At 36.6% G+C, this 24,709-nt stretch overlaps 1 protein-coding gene across 39 annotated transcripts in view; it reads left to right on the top strand.

Moving 5' to 3' along the window:
- PTPRD (protein tyrosine phosphatase, receptor type D) overlaps positions 1-24,709 on the top strand; it is a 468,274-nt gene that overhangs the window by 228,761 nt on the left and 214,804 nt on the right. For 20 of the 39 annotated variants that reach the window (XM_026866833.1, XM_026866835.1, XM_026866834.1 and 17 more), the window contains exon 3: positions 22,495-22,643. In XM_026866833.1, the coding sequence (XP_026722634.1) occupies positions 22,495-22,643 (149 nt within the window). The remainder of the gene's footprint in view (positions 1-22,494; positions 22,644-24,709) is intronic. The other 19 variants (XM_026866869.1, XM_026866870.1, XM_026866871.1 and 16 more) reach the window with 1 other exon arrangement.

Below are 24,709 nucleotides of genomic sequence, written 5' to 3'. Positions count from 1 at the left end.
GGGTTTCTTTCTATGGTGTCTTGCCTTAACATTTTCTTTCCTGACTGGGCTGGTACTCATAATTTTAGATCTGAGCTTTCAGTTTACTCTGAAACATTTAAAAGTAAGATACATTTCAACTGCTATTTGACCTTTTCCTATGCTTGCAACTGGGCCTCTTCTGTGCATCCTAATGAATGAAAATAAGAATCATGTTCTTTTGAGACATTTTGTTAGACTTTTTTTTTTTCCTTTTCTGTGATCAGAAATGTGAATCTTCTCTTTCACTTTAGAACTGACAGTATACAAACATCAGTTGCGTTTTGTGAAAAGAGATGATGTTGACATAAGACACATTCAGTACAAATTAAAATATAACTCTGGATAAACATTAACATAAATACAATTTAACAATGGCCTCCATAACATACCTAAGGACAAACAGAACTAAATTTATTCAGATCAACCTCGAATCTGATGTTTCATTTTTTTATCTGTAATATCTATGTGGTTTTAAGATTAAAATACTTTTACATAATATTTACATTGTGGTTTCTTCTGTCCCATACTATTAAATAAGTTAAAAATGGAAGAATCTGAATGTCCATTTCAGAAAGCTTGTATTATTTGTTCTGCTGGTTTAGATGGATGAAAATAAACCAATAATATCAAATGTATATTTATTCTGCTGGTAAGCAGAATCTGGAATGGTTCAAGTCCAAAAAATTATGTTGGCAGGGTGACTGATACATAAAATATAAGTGTGGTGAGTGTGTGAGAGAAGCTTTCTAGCAGATAAGAAAACATATTGAAAGCACATAGTGCTAAATGCATTTGTATGCATTCTGGGGCAGCAAAGATACTTAAAAACACCAAAGTGATCATGCAGCAATAATTAGAATAAAATAATAGTTCTGCTATGTACTCAGCACATGCTATTTTAAGACACTTTGAAATAATAAACATACACAGTAATAACTGGGGTATCTTACAAGACAATTAACTTTCACAAACATACTAAAAAGTCAGTAATGACAAAATTACAATAACTTATTTGTTGAATTTTGTAGCTAAAGATAAAATAAACTGTTTATTAAAAACAACTTCAGACACCAGTTCCTCTCCATCATTGTTTACCCATTTATTAACCCTGTTTCACTGGAATTTTTCTAGATTTCTACCAAGATTACTGGGAGGGGAATCAGACCCTCAGACCTTAAAGAGATCGATAATATCAATCAATAAATGGAGAAACCAAGGCTCAGTACCAAAGTAGCCTGAATATTTATGAACATCTTGAAACATGGAGGTATGAAGCGTTACGAAGTATTATGCCTAGTACATATGGAGATTTCTTATACGAGGACAAATAGATATGTGCTTGGCATCACTTCAAAAGAAATACTTTCATTACAGGCCGTGAGAATTTTCACCTCAGTGTAAGGTTTTTATGCTTTAGGATCAGAGCTATGTCTACTGACTTTATAAAAACATAATGATACATTTCATTGCTGAAGACCAGTTCTGCCTTCTCTCCTGTATCATACAATCTTAAAAAAGTTGAACTCAAGTAACAATGCTGATATTAAACATTTTTAGACCTCATTTTTCTCCTGGTAATTGTTTCATTGTGAATATAGATCTTGAAATTAATTATAAATAAGAGTAAATAAGACTAATTAAGCAACTAAGACTAAATATATAACAAGATTAGGACAAATAGATTTTTTCTACTTGCTGAAATGCATGTACTTCTGGAGTTAAAAGAAATACTGTACTCTTAGTTGCTGAACAAATACGATATCCCGTCTTGAATTTTAGGAAAATAATTTTTGAGTGCTGTTGAAGCAGTTTTTTTCTCACAAACTAACTTTTCTGACTTTTTATCTGCCAGACTGAAATTAAGCACAATATGAATAAGTTCATTTGAAATATAGGTTTGTTTTTGTCTCATAGGAAGCTAGGTAAAAACTTAAAGTAATACCTTCCATGACTCATGTTCATTTATCAGTTTTTTGTATAGTGTAGTGTGAGTGCCTGTCACCCATATCAATTAGTTCATAGCCGATGAAGTGTGTTCTATATTCTCTTTTGTGTGTGTGTGATGGTAGCTGTTAGCTAAATAATAAGACTCAGTTACAGTTACTTGTTATGGTAAGATTTTGCTGGAATGAAGGTAAGAATAGTACCAGATTATAGCTGTGCATTCAACTTCTGTCCAGTCAGGTTTAGTTTAGTGCATAATGAAGTAAGCTTACAAACTTCTGTTATTGTTGGAAGCTATGTAATTAATACCCGATCAGTGTTGTGTATGTGTACCGCTTTCTCCTCAGCGTAAATCTAAAAATAACGGGCCAAATCTTCAATTTCTGTAAATTTGAGAAGTGTCACTGAAATGACTTAGTTTTGATCAGTCTACAGTAGTGAAGAAATTAGCCAACTCGTTTAAGAAAACCACTTACCTGCACATAGTATACGTATTTACTCATTTTCAAGAGTATTTTACATAGAGACATATTTTACATAGAGACATATCAAATGTGTAAAACCTCTTGAATGAAACATAATATGGTGATTTTTCTAATGAAAAGTAATAAAATCAGTCTTCAAAGATTTCCTGATAGGAATGATGTCTTACAGAATTTTAGTTTAATCAGAAATCTAGTTGCATCTCTAGTCCAGTTTTATAGCAATACGGCAGTTCAAAAAGGAGAGAAAAAAAAATTTATTCCCAAATATTTACTTCTAAAATGGCATAAGTGTAAATGTGTATTTATGTTGACTGTTCTGTGTCTTGCACAACCTTCATTTTGTAAGCATAACTGTAGAAAACTTTAGGAAGTTCGACAGGTTTTTGTCCTGAAAAGCAGTACTAGTACCAGAGTCATTCGCAATCATAGATAATCTAGCAATAAGGGCAGAAGGCTGGCCCCATTTAGGAATGCCATGGATTTCTGTGGCACCAGGATTTCACCTGTTGTGATCTACAGCAAATTTATAACTTAATCTATGGCCCACGGTGTTCTAAGAACCTTGATAGCCTCACTCTTAGAAAAAACAGAAAGACAAATCTGTAACAGGCGTAATAAAAACCAGAAAGACAAATCTGTAACAGGCGTAATCATCTACATGAAATATCCAGGGTAGAATTTCTTTCACTACTCTGCAGGTCAACTTTTTGTATTGGTCACTTAATCACTCAGTTCTGTCATGTTCTTTTTACACGTTCATCTGAACCAGAGAAAGACAGCTGCTCCTAGAAGTCAATGTCTGGACATTGGAGGTAACTGTATGAATTTGTATCTGTTTTTCATTGTTCATTCACGTGAATCTGTGCATACCATCTTGACTTTCATTGCCATTTTATTTCTTTTAGAAAATAGGTTAATTTAGTCAGTCCTGAAAGGTCACAGTGAAGCAGTATGTGGGCAAGAGCATGAATATCTTCAAATAACAATGATGCAGGCAGTTGGCTCTGGCTCCACAGTACAAGAGCCAATATTTATTGTATTTGCAATGTTTAGCAATTAAAATTACTTGGTCATAGCCATCCCATCTCTAGCAGAGTAATGCTTTAGTTGTTGGGCTAATTTCAGACTCCTTTTCTGTTGTGCAGAGGAATCACTTGTAAACCAGATAAGAAATAAATTGAGGGCATGGTGGAAACATTCACTGGAACTTGATCAGAAATCTTAAGAAATAATTCCTGACTTCCATCAAAAAGGACTTAGATTCTGAGGTCTGGGAGAACAGGGAAGGCTCAAGATGGGAATCAGATAAGGAATTCAGCTCCACATAGTATAAAGACAAAACATTCTCGTGGATTGTGGAAAAAAAAAAAAAATGACATTCAGGTGCTATAGAAATTTTAACTTGGAGGTTACCAATGTGAAAGGATATACACACATACACCAAATCTCATTTTGATAGTGACAAGGCAAAAAATGTCTTTGTAATGGATGGAAGAATCAAGAGTGTTCTGTGTGTTTAATGCAGTATGGATTGGTATGGGTTTTTTTGTGAGACATAATAAGGTGAAAAGTTTGGTCAATACTTCTGTCAGTTCTGAAGTTGCTGTTCTGGATTGTGATTGTATAGATTGTGCTCTGGCTACCTTAACCATTAGGCAGACAGAGCAGGCTAGTTGCCTGCATGAGTCCCAGTCCCTAAGCAAGGTCTACTTTGGTACCTCCCTGAGTGATCTGGGGATAACAGTTAACAGTTCTGCCTTACCTAAATTAAAAACTGACTAGAAAATGTGTATGTAACTAATTACAGGAGTGACTGCAGTATGGGTAAACTCAAAAGATGAGGGGATGCTATTGGCACTCCTTGAAGCATTGGGATTTTTTTTTTTTTTCTGTGCTATGAATAGGCACAAAGATAGGTTAACATGATGCATTCAGAAGCAAAAACATTATTTAGTTTGCATTTTGTTTGCCATGATAAGTCATATAGTCAGGCATTATAAGTCTTGGTTTGTTTTTTGGGTTTTTTTTTTAATGACTGGTAATTTGTAATCTTATTCTCAAAGTATAATAATTTCCTTGAAATAACAGCAGTTATTAATCATGGTGAAGCATTTATTTTTAAAATTAAACTACCTCAAATTTTGTTTTTCCTTACATTTCTTCCTTTGATTTTGTATTTATAACAAAATAAGAAAAAACTGGTCATGTATACACCATAATAATTTCTTGATTCTTAACATCTGCTTATACATTTTTGTCTATAGGAAGGGACAGTTGTGAACATCCTACTACTATTGTCTTAGTAGCAGGGGACAACAGCAGAGAAGTCAATACACCAAATAATTTTTCAGAACTTTCAAAATAAACAGAAAATTGGATTAGTTCATAATATTTCTAGATTCTGATATCAAGTAGATAGCAAGTAGAATGTCACAGGCTGGAGTTCCTTGATGAATACAGGCTTCTGTATTGGGAAGAGTGAGAACAATATTTTTAACATTGCCCAGCAGATGTATTCCTATATACCAGTATAGAGCTAATTAAATAAGCACAGCAAAAGACCTGTCATATCTGCTGATGTTATGCTATGATATGATGCAAAAGGTCAACATAAATATATGAACATACCATACCACTCTCTGTTTAGAAAAATTTAAACCGTATATTCTGCATCACCAACTGTGTTGCTGGGATTAAGGCCAAACACATTAAAAAAAATACATCTGGTATTCCAATGGGCTTTTCTTTGCTGATTTCCATCTCTGTCAGTAACAATTTTATATTGATTCTTCTCCCCACTTTCCTTTTGCTTTGGTACTCTATGTTGCATTATATTGTGTTATTACACTGAAGAGCACTGTTAATAATGAAAAAAACAAACAAAAAAACCCACAACCCTCTTCAAAGGCTTTATTTTTTTCTGGAGTTTTTTGAAAGCTGTCTACTTTGAGAAAGAGGTTTGGCATTAGATGTGAAAACATCAAAGTATAACTTCTAAATATTTACTGCTAACTCTAATTAGAATTGTTTCCAGTTGTGTGTGCCAGCTTTTGACACAGTGATATGCCAAATTATTGAACCTCCAGAAGCTGCTTTTCTAAAGGCATTCAGTGAAGGAACAATATACGTAGTAATTGATTCTTGTCAATTATGAACAATAAAGTAATTCATTCAAGAGGTTTTACTATTGCTCTGTAGAGTGCATTGCCTGTTAAGGAACACAAATGACTTTTCAGACAGCCCTTGGGAGCAGACAACTTTTATACATACTAAAGTCAAAGTTCACATTTTAATTTTTAATAACTTAGGTGACTGGCTATATATTCATATGTAAAGGTCTTACTTTTACTTAAAATTTTACTTAAATAGACCTGAAATCTAAAAATCTAAAAAAATGATACCTCATCGCCCTCTACAGCTCCCTGAAAGGAGGTTGCAGAGAGCTGGGGATGAGTCTCTTGAACCAAGTAACAAGTGATAGGACAAGAGGGAATGGCCTCAAGTTGCACCAGGGAAGGTTTAGACTGGATATTAGGAAGCATTTCTTTCCAGAAGGGGTTGTTGGGCGTTGGAATGGGCTGCCCAGGGCAGTGGTGGAGTCCCCATCCCTGGAGGGGTTTCAGAGTAGAGTTGACTTAGTTCTGAGGGATCTGGTGTAGTTGGGAACTGTCAGTGTTAGGTTAACGGTTGGACTGGATTATCTTCAAGATCCTTTCCAACCTAGTTGATTCTGTGAAATTCATCTTTGGTTTGGATTATCTCTGCATTGTTTGCCTAGCAATTTCTGTTTCTCTTTTGCTTTTTTGGCATTTTTTAATGAAATGAACTATGTTTTCAAGTTGTTTCTTATTCCTGACTTTCCACAACCCAGTTCTTCTTGTGTTGGGATGTTTGAGGCCAGATATTGCCTGGGTTTCTTGGTGACCTGCTATATTCTTTGTGTTCCCAGCTTCAGTAGTCTAACCTCATATGAATTTGTGTCAGTAGTTTCACTTTTTGTTGTGAAAAATTTCTTTCTGGTTGTCTTATAACCAGAAGGAAAAATCAGAAAAAATCAAGAAGTTTCCCAGCAATGCAGATTTTTACCCTATTTTTGCGTGATTCCTATGAGCAGATTGTTGCTTTGGTTATGCAGTACAATGATTAAGCACTAGATACTTTTGACATTTTTAATATGCTATTGAGATTTAGACCTCTAGAAATTTGAGTTCGTAGACAGCAAACCCAGGTTCTCAGTTCTCTCTGGGAAACATTCAGCCATTTTAAATTATACTTTCAAGAGGTTCCTGAAGTCTACTGTGTAAAATACAGTTTTTCCAAATTTATAATTTTTGAATGTGCGTATCACTTAGATGTAAAGATATACACATATTTATAGTTACATAATGAATATTTTGAGTGAATATTGTAATTAACATGGCTGCATAATTAAAATGTTTAGTTTTATTATTTAAATGGACATGCACAATGTTAATTATACACCTTTGAATTTCAATTATGATGCAGGGCAAATATTTTACAGAAATTATTTATTATAATTTCATAGAAGATAACCACTTTCAGTACATACCTCTCTGTCAAAATGAGCAGTTCTTATTCAGTACACTTGTGCAATGTAAGCTGATTTCCTTGGAGAAAAGAGTGTTAATTAAACCAGCATTTTGCAATATTGATATGCAGAGGACTGCAATTTTCAAAGACTAATAACTCTGCCAAATAGCTACCAGTTTTCACTGACACACTAAAGATTAGAGTGTAGTTTGTCTGTTTGTTTTTCTTTCCTTCACCCTAATAAAGGTGTCAACATTGTTGTAAATAGAGAGGACTTAAACTGGTACCTTTTTCAGGCCTCTCATTCAATGGATGAACACAAATCCCTACAGAAAATTGTAAACATAGTGACAGTAACTACTATAATACTCCCCACTATGTTTTGCGACATATGTAAGTAGCATAATCCTGGAAGTAAGGAAATTGAGTCATGGAGGTTAAGTAATTTGCCTGAAGCTAAGCAGCAAGGAATTAACAGAGATGGGATTAGAATTACAAAGTTTTGGCTCTCATCCCTCTGTTCTGTCCAGTAGCCAACTGTCACTTTCAGTGTTTTTGACTTCCAGTTTTATCTCTTGGGACTAAACTTCAGTGAATTTGTTTTCTGAATTTTTTTAATACCTAGATATGAACTGAGAAGTATGACTAGGATTGATGCTACTTTTTGGTTTTATAATAATTGGAAACAACATATTTGCCTGTGAAATAAAAACGGAGAGCAATAATTTATTAGTAGTTATATTTCAGTCATTTTTACTTTTAAGATGGGCACTAATTGTGCTTTCAAATTATGATGGAGTCTGAGTGAAAATCTTTGTGACAGGGCAGATGTAAACTAGTTCTTTTTAAGAAACAAGTCTTCCTTGTGTTCTACAAAACTCTTTCAAGATTGTATTTTGTAATCTTCTAAAAGACCAGGTATGCCTGAAAAACAGTAGATTGGTTGAAGTCATGGCATGTACTGCAAGTACTTAGTGTCAAATCACTAACTTGAAAATGTATTTTAGACCATGCTAGGATCACCTCAGCCTATCGGTATTTCAGTTGTACAGTCACAGCCTGGATTTATGGAGTGTCCTTCACTGTAAAAATATGGTCACTCCACAGATAAGGCAGGATGTAAAGCCCAGGTGCGTTAACTTTGTCAATTTTGTATTGCCTTCAGTGATGCTCTCAGGACCACACACCTGAGTTGTTCTAGACAGTTCCAGTTTGGTCTGTTTAGCCTCACCTCAGAACAGATGTGGATTGAGCAAGAAGAGCGTAAGACAAGGATGTTGCATGGGAGGAGTGTAAGAATGTAATGAGAGTCCCTTTGTCTGACCCACTGTTAATTTTCTCAAGTGAGGCTAAAGAAGAATTGTGGTATTTGTTGGAAATTCCTTCAAAGGCGGATGACCAAACAAAAGTGAGGCTCTTCACAACCTTTATACATCATATTAATAAAATTCACTTGGCATTGGTTTAACTTTGACACTGCAAATAACCTTTGTGAATGAACCAGAATAGTTTCTGGCTTCTTCAGTTGAGGAAGAGAAAAGTGTTGTATTCAATGGCACAAGAAGCTGGACAATGCTACTGTAAGATTTCCTCTTGCAGCATGGTATCTGGCCACTCATAAGACACTCTTCCACCCTGAATATGTCATTATGTCCCCTTTTAAATAGCATGCCCTTGACTGAATGTCAGTTCCATGTAGTGTTATCGTTTCTTGATATCTCCTTTTTATAAAGAAGAATATATTTATGTTAAAGAGGTAAGAATCGAAGATATCATTGGTGAGATATAGATGAGATAGGTGTAGGCTGGACACAGCACTGTGAGCCAAGATTATTTATTAAAGGTGTATTTTTAACCACTGGAAATTATACTAAAATAACTCAAGTAATCTAAATAACCGTGCAAGATTCTTATAAAGGAAGTGCAATGATACAGCGACATATGCGGTATCAAAGTATTGTATTCTTCAGTGATTTTAGGTAATAGACTGAAGAAAATCATTGTACAAAGGGCTGTCCCATATCAGAATCAAAACAAAAAAGTAGTCACAGTAAATAGAGATTTACATATATGTGGTGATACGTTTCTTTTGGCTATATTTCTACTATTTAATTGAATTTTTGAGCTAGTTACAACTTTGTTATGCATACCATTATAATAGGTTTTAGTTCCCACATTCTTGAATGTATTATATATAATGTACCTCAAATTTCTGCTGGCATAATTTTATTGGAGAGCAGTTAGAACAATATAGCTCCTGTAGAGAAGTTCATAGAGCAGATGCAATTTTAATTACAAAATTGTACTTTAGGAGTAGTATTTTTTGCATATTGGCAGTGCATTGTCCTTACTGACAACAAAATGGGACTTGTAGGAGCTTATATTCACAGCAGGAGCTAGTACTGAAAACACACAGTATCAGAAATACTGCCAGTGTAAATACACTCTAAACAGTGCTTTTATATCTGCATAACCATATCCCAGAGCTTGTACTGTTTCACCATACTGATGTATTTTAAGTGACTTGTAGCGAAGGAACTGGGATGATCCACTGGGGCCTTTAGTCACTGAATCATTTTAATACCTTTAAACAGTTTTCTGACCTAGTTTATGAATGTCTGCTTATGCATCAGTAATGTGTCATCTTACAGCCCACTCTAACCTATCTTTTAGTACAGCTGAAGCTGGGCTGCATTGCATAGCTCTCACATCATTGCTGTTAAGAGGAACATATATTCTCTCTACTTGGCTGGACATCTATTTTTCATATAATCAATTGTTGTAGGCAAATGGTAAAAGTTTTACAACTAATAGAGAAATGTTTATCAAGTTCTGTGATAAAGCAGTAAGAAGGAAAGAATGTTTTATGAGTCTCTACTAAAGAGTATTTTTTAATTATTTTATAGCAAGCTTAATGATACAGTTTTCTTATTAACCATTTTAGCTCAATAAATTTTGGGGCCACAACAACCCCCAGCAGCGCTACAGGCTTGGGGAGGAGTGGCTGGAGAGCTGCCAGTCAGAGAGGGACCTGGGGGGGTTGATTGACAGCCCGATGAGCAGGAGCCAGCAGTGTGCCCAGGGGGCCAAGAAGGCCAATGGCATCCTGGCTTGTGTCAGCAATAGCGTGGCCAGCAGGGACAGGGAAGGGATCTGACCCCTGTACTGGCACTGGGGAGGCCGCCCCTCGATTCCTGTGTTCAGTTTTGGGCCCCTCACTCCAAAAAGGACATTGAATGACTCGAGCGTGTCCAGAGAAGGGCAACGGAGCTGGTGCAGGGTCTGGAGCACAGGTCGTACGGGGAGCGGCTGAGGGAACTGGGGGTGTTTAGTCTGGAGAAGAGGAGGCTGAGGGGAGACCTCATCGCCCTCTACAGCTCCCTGAAAGGAGGGTTTGAGCCTCTTTAGCCTAGTAGAAAGTGACAGGACAAGAGGGAATGGCCTCATGTTGCGCCAGGGAAAGTTCAGACTGGACATTAGGAAGCATTTCTTTCCAGAAGGGGTTGTTGGGCATTGGAATGGGCTGCCCAGGGCAGTGGTGGAGTCCCCATCCCTGGAGGTGTTCAAGAGTCGGGTCGATTTAGAGCTTAAGGATATGCTGTAGGTGGGAACTGTGCTAGGCGAACGGTTGGACTAGATGATCTCCAGGGTCCTTTCCAACCTAGATGATTCTGTGAATTATGCTTATGTCAAGTCATGCCATCTTTTAATGCTGGTTTGCAAGTAGAAGTCATCTTAAAACCCTTAATTCCCCAAACTGTATATGTTCATATGGACTGTAAGATTTGGTTAGAGGTACACACACATTTGTCTCAAATTTAATAGTTTAAAGCAACAAAGAGAGAGGTATAAAACTATATGTTTATCACCAGGATAGGACTCGACTCTGTCCAGAATGTTTCAAACGAGAATATATAAACCAGCTTGTCACTAAGTTGAAGGTCAGTTATATTTGAGACAAGTTTGATGAATCTGAAGTTCACCTTCATACACCCGAGGAACAGATTTGGTATATTCCTCATCTATTGGGGATGAAGGCTGGGGACATGTATTCAGCCAAGCTTAGGGCTTGGTCCCTAAGCTTAGCCTCCTCACCTTATCTGAAAACAGGAATGGAGAGGTCTTTTGGTTTTGGTAACTGCAGTAGATAGAATGAATACCTTCAAATTTTTATCACCCATTTCCTTATAAACTTTGATAACATATGTATTTGGAGTTTTATATTTTTTTTTTTTTTTTTTTACCTTCAGCTTGCTTGACCTAGGGATGATTTTACAGTAAGGGAATAACATTAAGACATTTCACCCATATAGACATATTGTACAGAAGACTAGGATCTTAGGTCACTTTCACAGAGCATAGTAGCAGATTGTAACAGAATGTTTTTCCCCTTTGATGTGCTGGCCAGTTGGGGTATTGGTAACAAGGCAGTTTGCCTTCAGTGTTGGAAAATAAAGATGATAGATGAAAGAAAATCATGTGGTTTGTTCCCAGGCAGAATACTTTTAATTTCTCTTCTGCTTGAACATGGGTTAAGCGTATTTGCTTATATGGGTTTCTTGTCAGGCATTAACACTAAACCATATTTATTATATAAAGTTTGATGATTTCTTTTCTCTTAAAGTCAGTCTTATCATTAGATAGGTGATTTTGCTTTCACAGTTGCTAATCAGCAATCTGCTTTGTGTATAAATGGCCAAGTATGATTTTTGTTATGTTTCAGTAAATAATAAATGAGTAGAAGCTTCACTCTGTTGCTAATGTGGCCCAGTGTTATTCTTCCTGTTTTTGGTACCTATATTTTGAGAGATTTAGTAAGAATGAAACAGCAGTGTAGAGGCCATCTCTCTAGTTGTAACTCAGATACTCTCAGTTACTAATTGAAACTTTTACCTGTAGGATCTCATTATTCTTCCTTTTCTGTTAGAGCAAAACTCCTTTGGAAACAGATCAGCTTGCCTAGCAGTTTAATATCCACTGCTTCTACTTTGCACATTGAAAAGGAGTGTAAATTCTCAGTTACCAAATAATTCATATGCAGTCTGACGATACTAAAATTTGAAAAAGAAGCAGTAGAGGGCTTTGAAGTGGCATTTCCTTTCATTAAATTAGTGAATATGACAAGGTTATGTAATGTTTCTGGGGGATGAAGTGGTGCTCATCACTAACCGTTTAGATTCAAGAGGCTTTATGCTTTTCATTTGCTGCTGGAAGAAGGCTTAGTGATGGATTAACTAGCAAGTTCCCCTTTCTAACTGGTAGATTATGTCCCACCCATACTTTACATATACTGTATGTGATAAATACTATGTATATACACAAGCTTATACCTATTTTGGTTTGTCTTGTGCATTTGAACATATGTCCTGATGTATAACTTAAAGGCAAATGTGCAGTTGGGTTACAGTGTTTAAGTTTACAGTGTTTGTATTTCTATAGGCATGAGTAAAAAAAAGAGAATTCTTGCCCTCCTGTGCATTTACTTCATAGTTGGTGCTTGATGCTATGCCTACATCTTCCAGTGTTCAGGTGAATCTAATACTAGATTTAAGCATCCCAATTTTCTTAAACTAGCATAAACCAGAATTCTTATATAGAAACAATAGAAGCGACACTGGAGTAAATAAGGGGAGATTGGAAACAAATGTGTAAAACTGTTTCATTTTATGTAGTGATATGTAAAAGAAGGTTAAAGTTTGTAGTTACGTAATGAGTGTGTAGTACCGGCAGGTAAAGCTACATGTGCAACTTGAGGGTTGAAGGCAAGAGGAGACCTGAGTGGGAGTAGGTCTTGTCTTCAGGAGTCTTCTCTGTTCAGATCATCAGGGAGGCTGACTCTGATGGCCCATCAGCCCTGGCTTCCTGTAGGCTTAGCAAAATAGCACTCTGCCAAGGCAGCAGCTAATGGCTGGTCTCAGTTTTACAGTAAATGTCTGAATATTTTGTCATGAAACAAAGTTAGTGGTTATCAGATTGCCAACAATAGTTTTAACAGAAAAAGCACAACAATAAATTCTCCGGCTTTGTCCTACTTAGGGTATAAATGTATTGGTCTATAACACTAATAAAAGGCTTTTTTACAGGTTTTTCACATAGGTTCTTCATATTTGTGAAAGCCTTTTTCTTTTCCCCAGTTACTATAAATTGTAAATGAGTATGGGAGTGTGTGTGGGAAAGATGTTAGTTGGCAAATAAATGTCTGCTGCTGTCTGTGTTGGTTTGTATTCCTCCCATGTCTCTAGGGCTAAGATAATGTCTGTCTCTAAAAAAGCATACATAATCCACAATGAAATGAGCTGGTAGCAAGGTTTTGCACAGTCTAGAGGTACAAATTAGGAATGTGCTATTTTAACATTAGGAAATGTAACCTACCTATTCTACCTGTAAGGCCTTAATTTTATTTCTTTTGATTTTGTATTTCAGGGAAGAATAAAACCAGTGGTCAACCTAGTAACCTGACACTGTGCATTGCAGAGAATTTGGAAACATAAAGATAGGCTTGACTTTTAATGTTTTCCCTGAGAAATCAGGAAGTGATAATTTTTTTTCTGAATCATTCTACATTTGTAGGATAGGTATATGCTGGCTGATTGAAAGCTGGATAACTGGAGATGACCAATAAATTGGAAAAAATCCCAACAACTCCACACTTCTTTGACATAATTGTTTCTTCTGTGTGCTTTTGGTTTTAGAATACAAGTATCAGAAAGGAGGTGTGGAGATAAATGTTTTGAATGTATTATAAATGTTTTATGAGCATTGTTGTAGGGGTGTGTTTTTAAGAAGATGTTATGACACCTGTAAAGTGTAATACCTTAGTTGCCTTCACCCAGCATTATGTGAAACCTGTGTACCTGCAAATAACTTCTGTGAACCAAATGGATTAAGGTCTTCAGCTGGAATTAGTTGGCATAGCTGGATTACATTAGTAGTTCAAAGATGAAAACCAGGTAATGTTCATTCACAGGATAATAAAACTAATCAGCTGTTCAGAGTATGATGTCATTTGAAGATTGTGTTGTTGCTATTCTTCTTGTTGAAGGATGTAAGGATGATGTAGTTTTAAGATGCTTAAAGTGAGAAGCAGAAAATTTCACCAGCTTGTGACTGACAGACAAGTTCCTTTAGGAACGTATGAGTTGGTAACTTTGGGATTTCTTTATGCAGATTTAATGAATACAAATTGTCACTCATCCTTACAGAAATAAAAAGCTAATTAACTTTCTTACATAGCCAATTTACAGGTCCACTGTAAGTGCAGGTTAGAATTAAGACAAAACAATTGCTTATACCAATGATGTCTAATGGATGTCATAAATTATGATTAATGAGTAAATTAGCAGTGAATTCTATAAATGAGTATGCTTTGAAAATTCTTTTTTAATAAATGAGCACAAAAAGCTTTTATATTACATATATAAAAAATAGTTTTTATTGTATATTAACTCCTAGAGGAATTTTGAAAAGAAAAATAACTGATGTAATTTGTAATGTATCTACAGAGTATCGGGCTGAGATTACATGCAACATTTGCCTATTTGTTCATTTTTACCAGGACAGGAGCCTTCACCATTATTGAATGTGAACCAGTTTATGACCCGTTTACTTAGAATATATAGCAGCTCCTGATAAGTCAGTGGGATGCAATGAATACTGCAAAGTGGGATATGGGGTGAATAAAGGGTATTTTTTAATATTTGTTTTGTTTTCTTTTTCATCCCATGTGGGAATTTTCTGAGTGCATAATTTGGCATGCAAATAATGTCTTCAGAATTTATAACTAGGAATGAGTACAGTCACATACCCCTCTGAAACTTGATGTCACCATACCAGTAATACACAGGGGCTCTACACGAAGTGACAGTGATTCTTGTGATAGTGTGTGTGGAGTATCCTGAAGTTCACAGGCACCTGCCAGACCACATTGTTTACCCTGTGCTCAACCTACATTTCTGAGTGTCACATAAAAAAGTTCTATGGGAACGGTTGTGACTGTATCATCTTTGAGTTTATATTGCTACAAACCAAGTCTTTACAACCAAAGAAATAATGTAATTTTTCAGGAGTCTCCTGAAACATCAGTATATGTTAATTTACAACTAAATGGGACTTTTGAAAGAAGCATCTTAGTGTTTTTAATTTTTTCTGATGTCTTTGTTACTTTAGTCACACTTGCTATGAATGGCTGACAAAGGATATGATAGAATACGATTTTTGGAAATTTTTATTCTGATTTCAGAAACTTTTTCCTATTTCAAGTATATGATAAAGATTAATCATAAAATGAATTATAGTATACTAGGAACTTCCATACACCCCAAATAGATGGTCTAGAAGCAGAAATATGCTAAGGTCTTAATTTTCTATATATTTGTCCATAGTAGGTCAGCATGCTGAGCTTGCTGTACTTGGACGTTCCATTAGCTCTCACTTTTCCTTTAAAGAAGGTGAAGTTTTATCCTCATATTCATCTCTTAATTAGAAGACTTATGTCCATAAAAATGTCTCTATAAAAGAACAGCTCTAAGTAGCTGAGGAAAGAAGGGAGCTGAACTACTAAATTCAAAACCATGTTGTCAGACATTTTTGAGTGCAGAGGAAAGTCTTTGAAGACTATTACAAGTCTTCAAAGCACAGCGCAGGGTATAGAAAAGCAAAGTTAAAACACATAATTCCATAACATGATGAAATTTGAATGTTAATTCCATTCACTACTTCAGAGTTATACTTAAACTTAGAAAAGACAATGTGGAAGTGCAAAAGAGAAGACCTGTCTTATGCTTGTGCAAAGCTATGGAAACATTCCAATCTAAGTGACTTAGTGTCATGTTATAAATATATTTTATGGAGCTTCAGTATGCAAAAAAGGACAGCTTCCTGGATAATTTTAAACTATCTCTGTTTCAGAAGTTCCTGTGTCCCCTGGGGGGACAGTTTGACTGCTTGTTGAAGCAGCAGCCTTACTTCTAAGGTTTTAAGCTCCTTAAAACAAACAAATTAAAGATCAATATATTTAAGGTGTGGTACCAATAAATTCAGTTTTCCTTCCTAGATTAGTGTCATTTGCAGTAGCTCAATCATTGCCATTCGAGCATCGAAAAGTGTGTAACAAGCAGCAAACCCTCAGGCCTTCGATAACAAAGCTTGTGGTACTCTCCATAAATCCAAGTTACAGAAAACTTCTGCTGTAAAATTTTTTCCTTGACAAGGTATCAACATTCAGTATCAGCACGAATACTTGAGTAGGCACTGGTAGATAAATAAGATGAAGTAAAAAACCCCTGTGTTACTTGCATTTAATAGCCAATAATGCTGCAATTTTGATGATGCCCACAAGAGAGTTCAAGTCAGAAATAGGAGGTGCTGATTTTAACTGAATTATACTTCTGTTATTTTAATTGCCCTTCTGTTATTTTAGTTGCAGTTTTATTGAAATGTGACCAAGCAGAGTTTCAAAAGTGGTGAAAGGCTGTGATATCATAGTAGGTAACCTATTGCAACTGATTTGGTTTTTGGTTTTTTTTTTTCAGATTTAATTGCACTGGAAGGTTCCCATATAGATTGTTGCTGTGCTTAATGAAGTGTGCTGCAGAGAGTTTTTGCTGGACCTTTCACTGCTTTTGTTAAGGGAGATTGAAAATAGCTGTCAGTTCTCGATCAAAAATGCCCTCATGTTAATAAGCACAACTGTGTGTGCAGTGTAATCGTGTTTGCTATCAGAGTGCCTAGCAGCTTAGGTCAGAATTAGTGTCAAGAAACTGACAACATCAATTGTGGGGATAATTTGTGTAAAACTATAATTAAGAACCTTTAGAAAGATAAAAGCAACAAATACTACTTTACTTTTTTGGTTCTGTTGAGTTATGATTTCACATATCCTTACACTGATGGTGGTCAATTTATATGCAACAAGATGAACATGTTGATTGAATAATGAAAAGATGGCTTGCAGAATACTCCATGGCTGACTGGCTACTTTCACCATAGTCTGAGCTTCTATTGACCATAAATGAGTTTATACTCACAACACCTATTAAACATGCAGTCATTATTATCCTTCTGGTCATTTGTCAGAAAACTAGTTCTATATCTAAAACCAGTTAGGTTTGGTGTAAAATTTTTAGTTTCATATATATTGCTATGTGCAATATTTGATAAACAGCTTTGCAGTTTGCAGAGTGTTGGAGATGGAGGGGATTTTATTTTTCTTTTGTGTTTAACAGCAATGGGAAAGGTAAATTGTCACACGGTATAAATTAGTGCAAACTTTTGTATTTACCTGAACTGCACTAATAGAGAATTTCTGAGTGTCTGATAAGGAGGGAAGGGTTCTCCTTTATTTATCTTTTTTTAAAATTATTGTTGTCATTAATACAATATATTATGTATTAGTAAAAGCATGTCAACTGTAGATGTCATGGTGACTGGCAGTAACATAAAACCTAATAGTGGAATATGGTGGGGGTTTTCTGTTGGTTGGTTAGAATCATAAAATCATCATAGAATCACAGAATGACTTGGGTTGGAAGGGACTTTAAAGATCATCTAGTTCCAGCCCCCCTGCCATGGGCAGGGACATCTTCCACTAGCCCTGGTTGCTCAGAGCCCCGTCCAACCTGGCCTTGAACACTGCCAGGGAGGGGGCAGCCACAGCTTCTCTGGGCAGCTTGGTCCAGTGCCTCACCACTCTCACAGTTAAGAATTTCTTCCCTGTAACTAATCTAAATCTACCCTCTTTCAGTTTAAAACCATCACCCCTCATCCTATCCCTACACTCCCCGATAAAGAGTCCCTCCCCATCTTTCCAGTAGACCCCCTTTAAGTACTGGAAGGCTTCTATAAGGTCTCCCTGCTGCCTTCTCTTGTCTAGGCGGGACAATTCCAACTCTCTCAGCTGCACAATGGAGATGTTCCAGCCCCGATCATTTTCATGGCCCTCCTCTAGTCCCACTCGAGCTGGTCTATGTCCTTCTTATACTGGGGACTGTATTCAATTTTCCATTCACTACTACTCCCAAGTGCTTCCCGACAGGGCTGCACTTAATACGCTCATCATCCAGCCTGCTTGGGATTGCTCTTGGGCATGGCCTTATTGAACTTGCACAGGCCCACCTCTAAAGCTTATCAAAGTCCCTCCGGATGGCATCCCTTCCCTCCAGCACTGGCAAATTTGGTGAGGATGCACGCAATCCCATTGTCCCATGTCACTAACAAAGATGTTATATGGTATCAGTCCCAGTACCAACCCCTGATGAATGCCACTTGTCACTGGTCTCCACTTGGACATTGAACTGTTGACCACATCTCTCTGAGTGCAGCCATCCAGTCCATTCCTTATCTACTGAGTCGTCCATCCATAAAATCCATGTCTCTCCAGTTTAGACAAGGATGTTGTGCAGGACAGATTGGAAAGATTTTCACACTTCCAGGTATATAACATCAGTTGCTCTTCCTGTGTCCACTAGCAGTGCAACTACATGTAGAAGGCCACCAAATTTGTAAGTCATGATTTGCCCTTACTGAAGCCGTGAATTACCTCCTTATTTTCCACATGCCCTAGCATAGTTTCCAGGAGGATCTGCTCTATGATCTTGCCAGGCATAGAAGTGAGACTGACTGGCCTGTAGTTCCAGAGGTCTTCCTTATTTCCCTTTTAAAAAATGGGAGTTATAGTTCCCCTTTTCCAGTCAACAGGAGCTTCACTGCCACAATTTCTCAAATATGAGGTATAGTGGCTTAGCCACTTCATCCACCAGTTCCCTCAGGACCCACAGATGCATCTCCTCAGGTTCCATGAACTTGTGTGCCTTCAGGTTCCTTAGATGGTCTCAAATGAACCAACCAGAGAAGGAACCCTGCTGGATCTCCTCTTTGTGAACAGAGAAGGACTGGTGGATAATGTGGCGGTTGGAGGCCAACTAGGGCACAGTGAACATAAAATAATAGTTCTCTCTTCTTAGAGACGCCAGGAGGTGGGGCAACAGAACTGCCACCATGGACTTCCAAAGGGCTGACTTTGTCTTGTTTAGGCACCTGTGAAATCTGATCTTCTCCTGCAGTGGGCAGTTCTTCTCCCAGTCCCTACCTTTTTCTTCTGCAACTTGGGTACTGTGGCTGGAGCCTTTGCTGGTGAAAACTGAGGCAAAGAGATCAATGAGTACCTTAGCCTTCTCTGTATCCTGGGCGACTTTTCCTTCCAGAGAGCACCACATTTTCCCTAGTCTTACTTTTATCTCCAGCATACCTGTAAAAGGTGGTTTTTTTTTGTTGCCCTTGACGTCGCTGGCCAGATTTAATTCTGTCACGGCTTTGGCCTTCCTGACTTGATTCCTGAGTGCTCAGATATTTTTTTCTGTATTCTTCACATGTTTTCTGTCCTTGCTTCCACACTGTATAGGCTTCTGTTTTATGTTTGAGATTGTCCAGGACGTCCTTGTTCATCCATGCAGCCTCCTGACATTTTTCCCTGCTTCCTCTTCATCAGGATTTGTTGTTTCTTAGCTGGGAGGAGCTGATCCTTGAATATTAACCAGCTTTCTTGGGTCCTTCTTGCCTCCAGGGCTTTATCCCATGCTACTATACCAAGTAGATCCTTGAAGAGGCCAGAGTCTGCTTTCCTGAAGGCCGGGGTAGTGAGTTTGCTGTGCACTCTCCTCTTTGCCCTAAGGATCTTGAACTCCACCACTTCATGATCACTGTAGCCACGGTTGCCCTTTACCTTCACACTCTCCTCCTCATTGGTGAGAACAATGTCCATCAGAGCACCTCTTATTTTTCACTCCTCTGTCACTTGGAGACTGAAGTTATCATCACTGGGTTCCAGGAATCCCATGTATTGCTTGTGCCCTGCTGTGCTGTCCCTCCACAGATGTCAGGGTCGTTGAAGTCCCCCATGAGGCTGTTTCTATCTGTCTACAGAGGGCCTCATCCAGTCAGTCTTCCTGGTCAGGTGGCCTGTAGCAGACCCCCACTATAACGTCACCTGTCCCTGCCCTCAATCCTGACCCATAAGCTCTTGGTCACCTCCTCATCCATCCCCAGGCAGACCTACATGCATTCCAGCTGGTCACTGACATAATTAATAGTTTGGAGGTTTTTTTCTGAGCTAATTTATCATAGTTCAACACAGTGTTTGCTTGTAAATTTTTCTTCCTTTTGTTTTGTTGTTTAAAAATATGCAGATCTCCTGGTCTCAAGATAGTTAAGAAAAGCATTGCAGGAATGAATGTACAGTGTGGCACTTCAGTTGCTTTCCCTCTTTGACCATTGTCATGCATGGCAAAATTGGCAAATTTTCTAAAACAGACCTTGTCTCAAGAAAGTAAGTTAACTTTATTGATGTTGAAATTATCAGTTGGGCAGTCACTGAATGTATGAGTGACATGTAAATTTAGAATTTAAAAGCTGCCTATAAGCTACTATACATAGTTACTCTGTGCTGGTGGACTTGCCCACACAGTGTTTTTCTTTTGTTGGTTTGAGCTTCAACACTGAATTCACAAAATGTCAAAATGAATAAAAACAGAGTGGCAGCACATCATTTTTCACTTGGTGGCACATAATCACAACTTGTGCCACAGAATATCATCATATCAGTTAGTCGTGTCTCTTTACATATTTTAGCGCTGAGTTAATACATGTACAGAAAAGGATTCAACGCTAGTAGTTTTGGTAAAACCCAGATGCTCTTCATCAGAACATATTTTCATCTTTTCTGTGATCCAGGCATAAAGCCTGTGTCTTGGGAAAGGATTTTTAGTTTCCTTGCTATATATGTGTTTATTTGCCATGGCTTTGGCAGTTCTTGACATCAGATAAGTTCTTCTGTGAGTTCCGTATGGCTGTAGTGTAATGCTATTTTGCTTTGATCAGATTTGCTGTTGTGTTTGGTTTCAGGTACGAGTTCACCAGCAAAAATCAGAACAGCAGATAGTTCAAGTACCCTTGAGCATTTTGAGAAGTTGAGCAATAACAATTTCATCTAACATCTCTATTAAAGGAAAAAGAATGCAGTTTTTCAGGAACATTATATTTTTACTGAATTAAAAAAAAAATAAATCTTTGTTAGTGGTATGTTACAAATTAGGGGTAGGGTATAAAAAGATTCATTTAATTTTGTAAACTTAGGACAATCTGCATACTCTCATATTTATTGTAGCAAGATAACAGCAACATACTGATCTTGTTTTATAATAATGACCGCATCATATTTTCTTGGCATTTTAAATTATTTTGAGATTTCTTCCAGGGTTACATAGATGTGTACTTGTAGTCTGCTGGGTTTCTGACATTTAAATGAACATGCTGACAAGTATGGTCTTTTGGAAGAGCAGTTCAGCAGGATAAAGAGTTAGACATCAGAAGTGAAGAGCAGCAACTTAGAAATGAAAACTAGTACAGTACAGGTATGTAGCTGTCAGAACTAAGAGAGGAAAGTGAAGAGCAAAAACGTTGAGAACAGTAAGGAGCTGACTGATGAAAGTTGAAGATAAGAGCAAAAATGAATTGCAATAGCTGTTAGAGTGACTAAATATAACTACCTAAAACTGAGAAATACTATATAGCAAAGACCGGGATTTTTTTATCATTTATTGTCCATAAGTATTCGTATCACTCAAATAAGCATCTTAAAGTGTATTGGATCTCTAAAAATTTCTCAGCTAAGAAAGAGAACGTGTGAATATTTATAGGAACTTTTAAACATTTCTGTACTGTGGTTAACACATAATCATAGATTTTTATATTAAATGTTTGGAAGTCATTTCTTGTGTTGGTGTAAGTTTTAAAGTTTTGTTCCACCTGATAAATTAATTTTAATTGTTTTAGCAGAAGTAGAAGAGAATAATTAATTAAAAGAAATGGATTTTTAAAAATGATTACTCCATTTTCTTATGCCTCTCCTGTTGTTGCAATAGTTGGATCTTTTTTCACTACATTCCAACAGAGTAGAATAGTTTGGGAGTAAACAGGGGCTATAGGTGAAACTATCCCCAAGCAAAAATCTCTCTTGTGTTATAATCCTTTCTGTGTGGACTCTTAATACATAGTCATTTGCCTCCACCACTGCACACTTAGAAATGCTTTCTCCTAAATGTCACTGATTTTAATGGCTCAAAGGTGGGAATCCTTATTTCATGACATCCTGTGATCATAACACTAAGTCATGAGTCATGATCTTATTCCAGGTGATTGATTGAACTCATTTTGCAACAGAAGACAAATTGGATTTTCTGTTTATAATGGTGATAAAATATAATGTGTAATCTTGCTATTCTGATGCTGTCAGATTTCCATTTTACTATGAATTTCACTAGTAAAATCCATGAGTACTTTCCTGACCATTTAGTTATTTTTTTTAATGCATTCTTTTGCAGGTGAATATTGTCACTGGAGAAACAAACATTTCCTTCTTTCTTCATTTTGAACTATTGACATGGCTTATTTTTTATGTTTACTACTTAGATTAATTTTGGGGTTTTTTTATTTGTTTCAGCACCACCGAAGTTTACAAGAACTCCTGTTGACCAGACAGGGGTTTCTGGAGGAGTTGCCTCGTTCATCTGTCAAGCCACAGGAGATCCAAGACCTAAAATTGTCTGGAACAAAAAGGGAAAGAAAGTCAGCAATCAGAGATTTGAGGTATTAGGTCCATTGTTCTGTTCCTCTGCAAAACATTAATTTCAACCTCACTTCTGATCCCAATGTGTGCTTTATTATCAGTGATTAAGCAAAATAGCTATGACTATTGAGGATCATTTAGTGGAAGCAGTCTCTTCAAGTTTTTATTTTGCAAATCGGTTATGTATAGTGCTGTTAAAGAGGAAACTACTACTGCTGTTTTCTAAACTACTATGATCTAACTGGGGGGGGCCTGGATGTGCTTCTGTTCAGCCTGCTATCTTTCCTATGAAGGAGATGGGGGAAAATTATTTGAACAGTGATTGCTGTCTCCAGAGAGCAAGCCACCTCCTTTTGTGACAGTGTGCATTGAACAGACCTAGGCTGATATTGCTTCTGCTGCCACATTGGCTTACCACTGTTGCAGAGAGAGATGAAAGGGACATTGTAGTTCCTGCTGCTGAAGAGGAAATGTAAAACTTGTTTGCTTTTGATTCTTTTCTTAACAATAACCTAGGAAAATGCTTTAGAGAAAGCTGTTTCCTCTTTCTATCTACAACCTTCAGTTAAAGGAAACAGTGAAGATAATCTGTTCAAAAGATAGTGGTTATTTGGGGGAACTAAGACAACAAGTATTACCTCTTTCAATGGCAGGAAGAATTAATATCAAATATGGATTGACCTTTAACATGAGGAAAAAAACCTCAGAAAATGGGAGAAGGCTTGTAGAATGGATACCAAAAGTGGCACTAAGAGTGTATAATTTTTACCATGTCTTGTCACTAATTTGAATGTTAAAAAAAGACTTCTGCATTAAGAAATCAGCTGTTTGGAAGATGAATAATTTGTATATAAAACAGTCATGACATGCATTTTATGTGTTAATGAGCTGAGATATACTTGTTAAAAGCTGACTAAATATTTAAGTGTTCTGTGTTAATTGTAGTAATATTTGGGAATATTGCTTGCCCTGGCTTCCAGGTCAGATTTACATTAGCAGAAAAGAATTGCATTTCTTATATAAACGCATTTTTTTTTAAATTCCTTTTTGTTCAAAAAATATTTAAAGGTTTTGGAATTTGGAATTATTTGCTTGTATATTTACTATCATGTAAGAAATAAATGCATGAATTTAAATGTGAACTCCTAGCACCAAGAACTATTTGCACTTTTCAGAACATACGCAGGCAAAGCTGTAATTGGCTAGAGGGATTAACATAAAAATTTTATCATAATCTCTACACAATTTATCCCCTCCTGGTCACAAAATTTTCACTCAAGGGGAGTTCTAAACAGTGGAAAATCGGGCATGTACATGTTTACTGTGTTGATTCAGTTTAGTTTTGCAATACATCATGGTTTATTCGCTTCATATATTGCTTTCTGTGTAGCTGTTTTTCGGTAGAATAAGCAAAAATAAACCAGTTTTATTTCCATAAAAAATATTTGAGTGGAATATAAGGAATTAATTAAAAATGTTTTAAAAATGCCTTTAGTGGACTGTATAGCCAAGTAAGATGGAATGTAATTCAACGAAATAGAAAACACCAAGTATTTTATATTTTTTATTATAAACACTGAGCAGAGTAGTTGTAAAGTGTGCAGAGCACATCAGTATTTAAGCAGCTTTCCTTCCTTTCCAAAATAAGGCCATTAATTCATGTGGTAGAATCTAAATAAGAACAGAACAGTAGAAATAAGATTCAGAAAAGACAAATAAAATATCTGGAAAACAAGAAACATATTCTGAGATTGTCACCTGAAACAATAAGAGGATAATTAGTTGGGTTCATTTCCTCTTCTTTCACATTAATATTTTGTATATTTCTCAGAATTTGATTACTTAGCAATAGAAGACATGAAAATGTTTTAGCTGGCCACCTGTCTTAGTAGAAGACTAGTAAACACAGCTGGAAAGGACTTCAGTGAGCCATCTAATCCACATGCTGGGGATTACTTCTTTTTTTTCCCCCCCTTCAATAAACTTGGAGAGCCTCCCAGAGTGTTTCATGAACTTTGTGGTGGGTTTTTTTTTTTTTTTGTTTTTTTTTTTTTTTTTTTTTTTTTTTTTCTGCAGAACAAGGAAATAA

This window comes from Athene cunicularia (genome assembly GCF_003259725.1).
Source record: "Athene cunicularia isolate RWA chromosome Z unlocalized genomic scaffold, athCun1 chrZ_part4, whole genome shotgun sequence".
NCBI lineage: Eukaryota > Metazoa > Chordata > Aves > Strigiformes > Strigidae > Athene > Athene cunicularia.
Note: the sequence above shows the minus strand (reverse complement) of the source record. Positions and strands in the feature narration are given on the sequence as shown.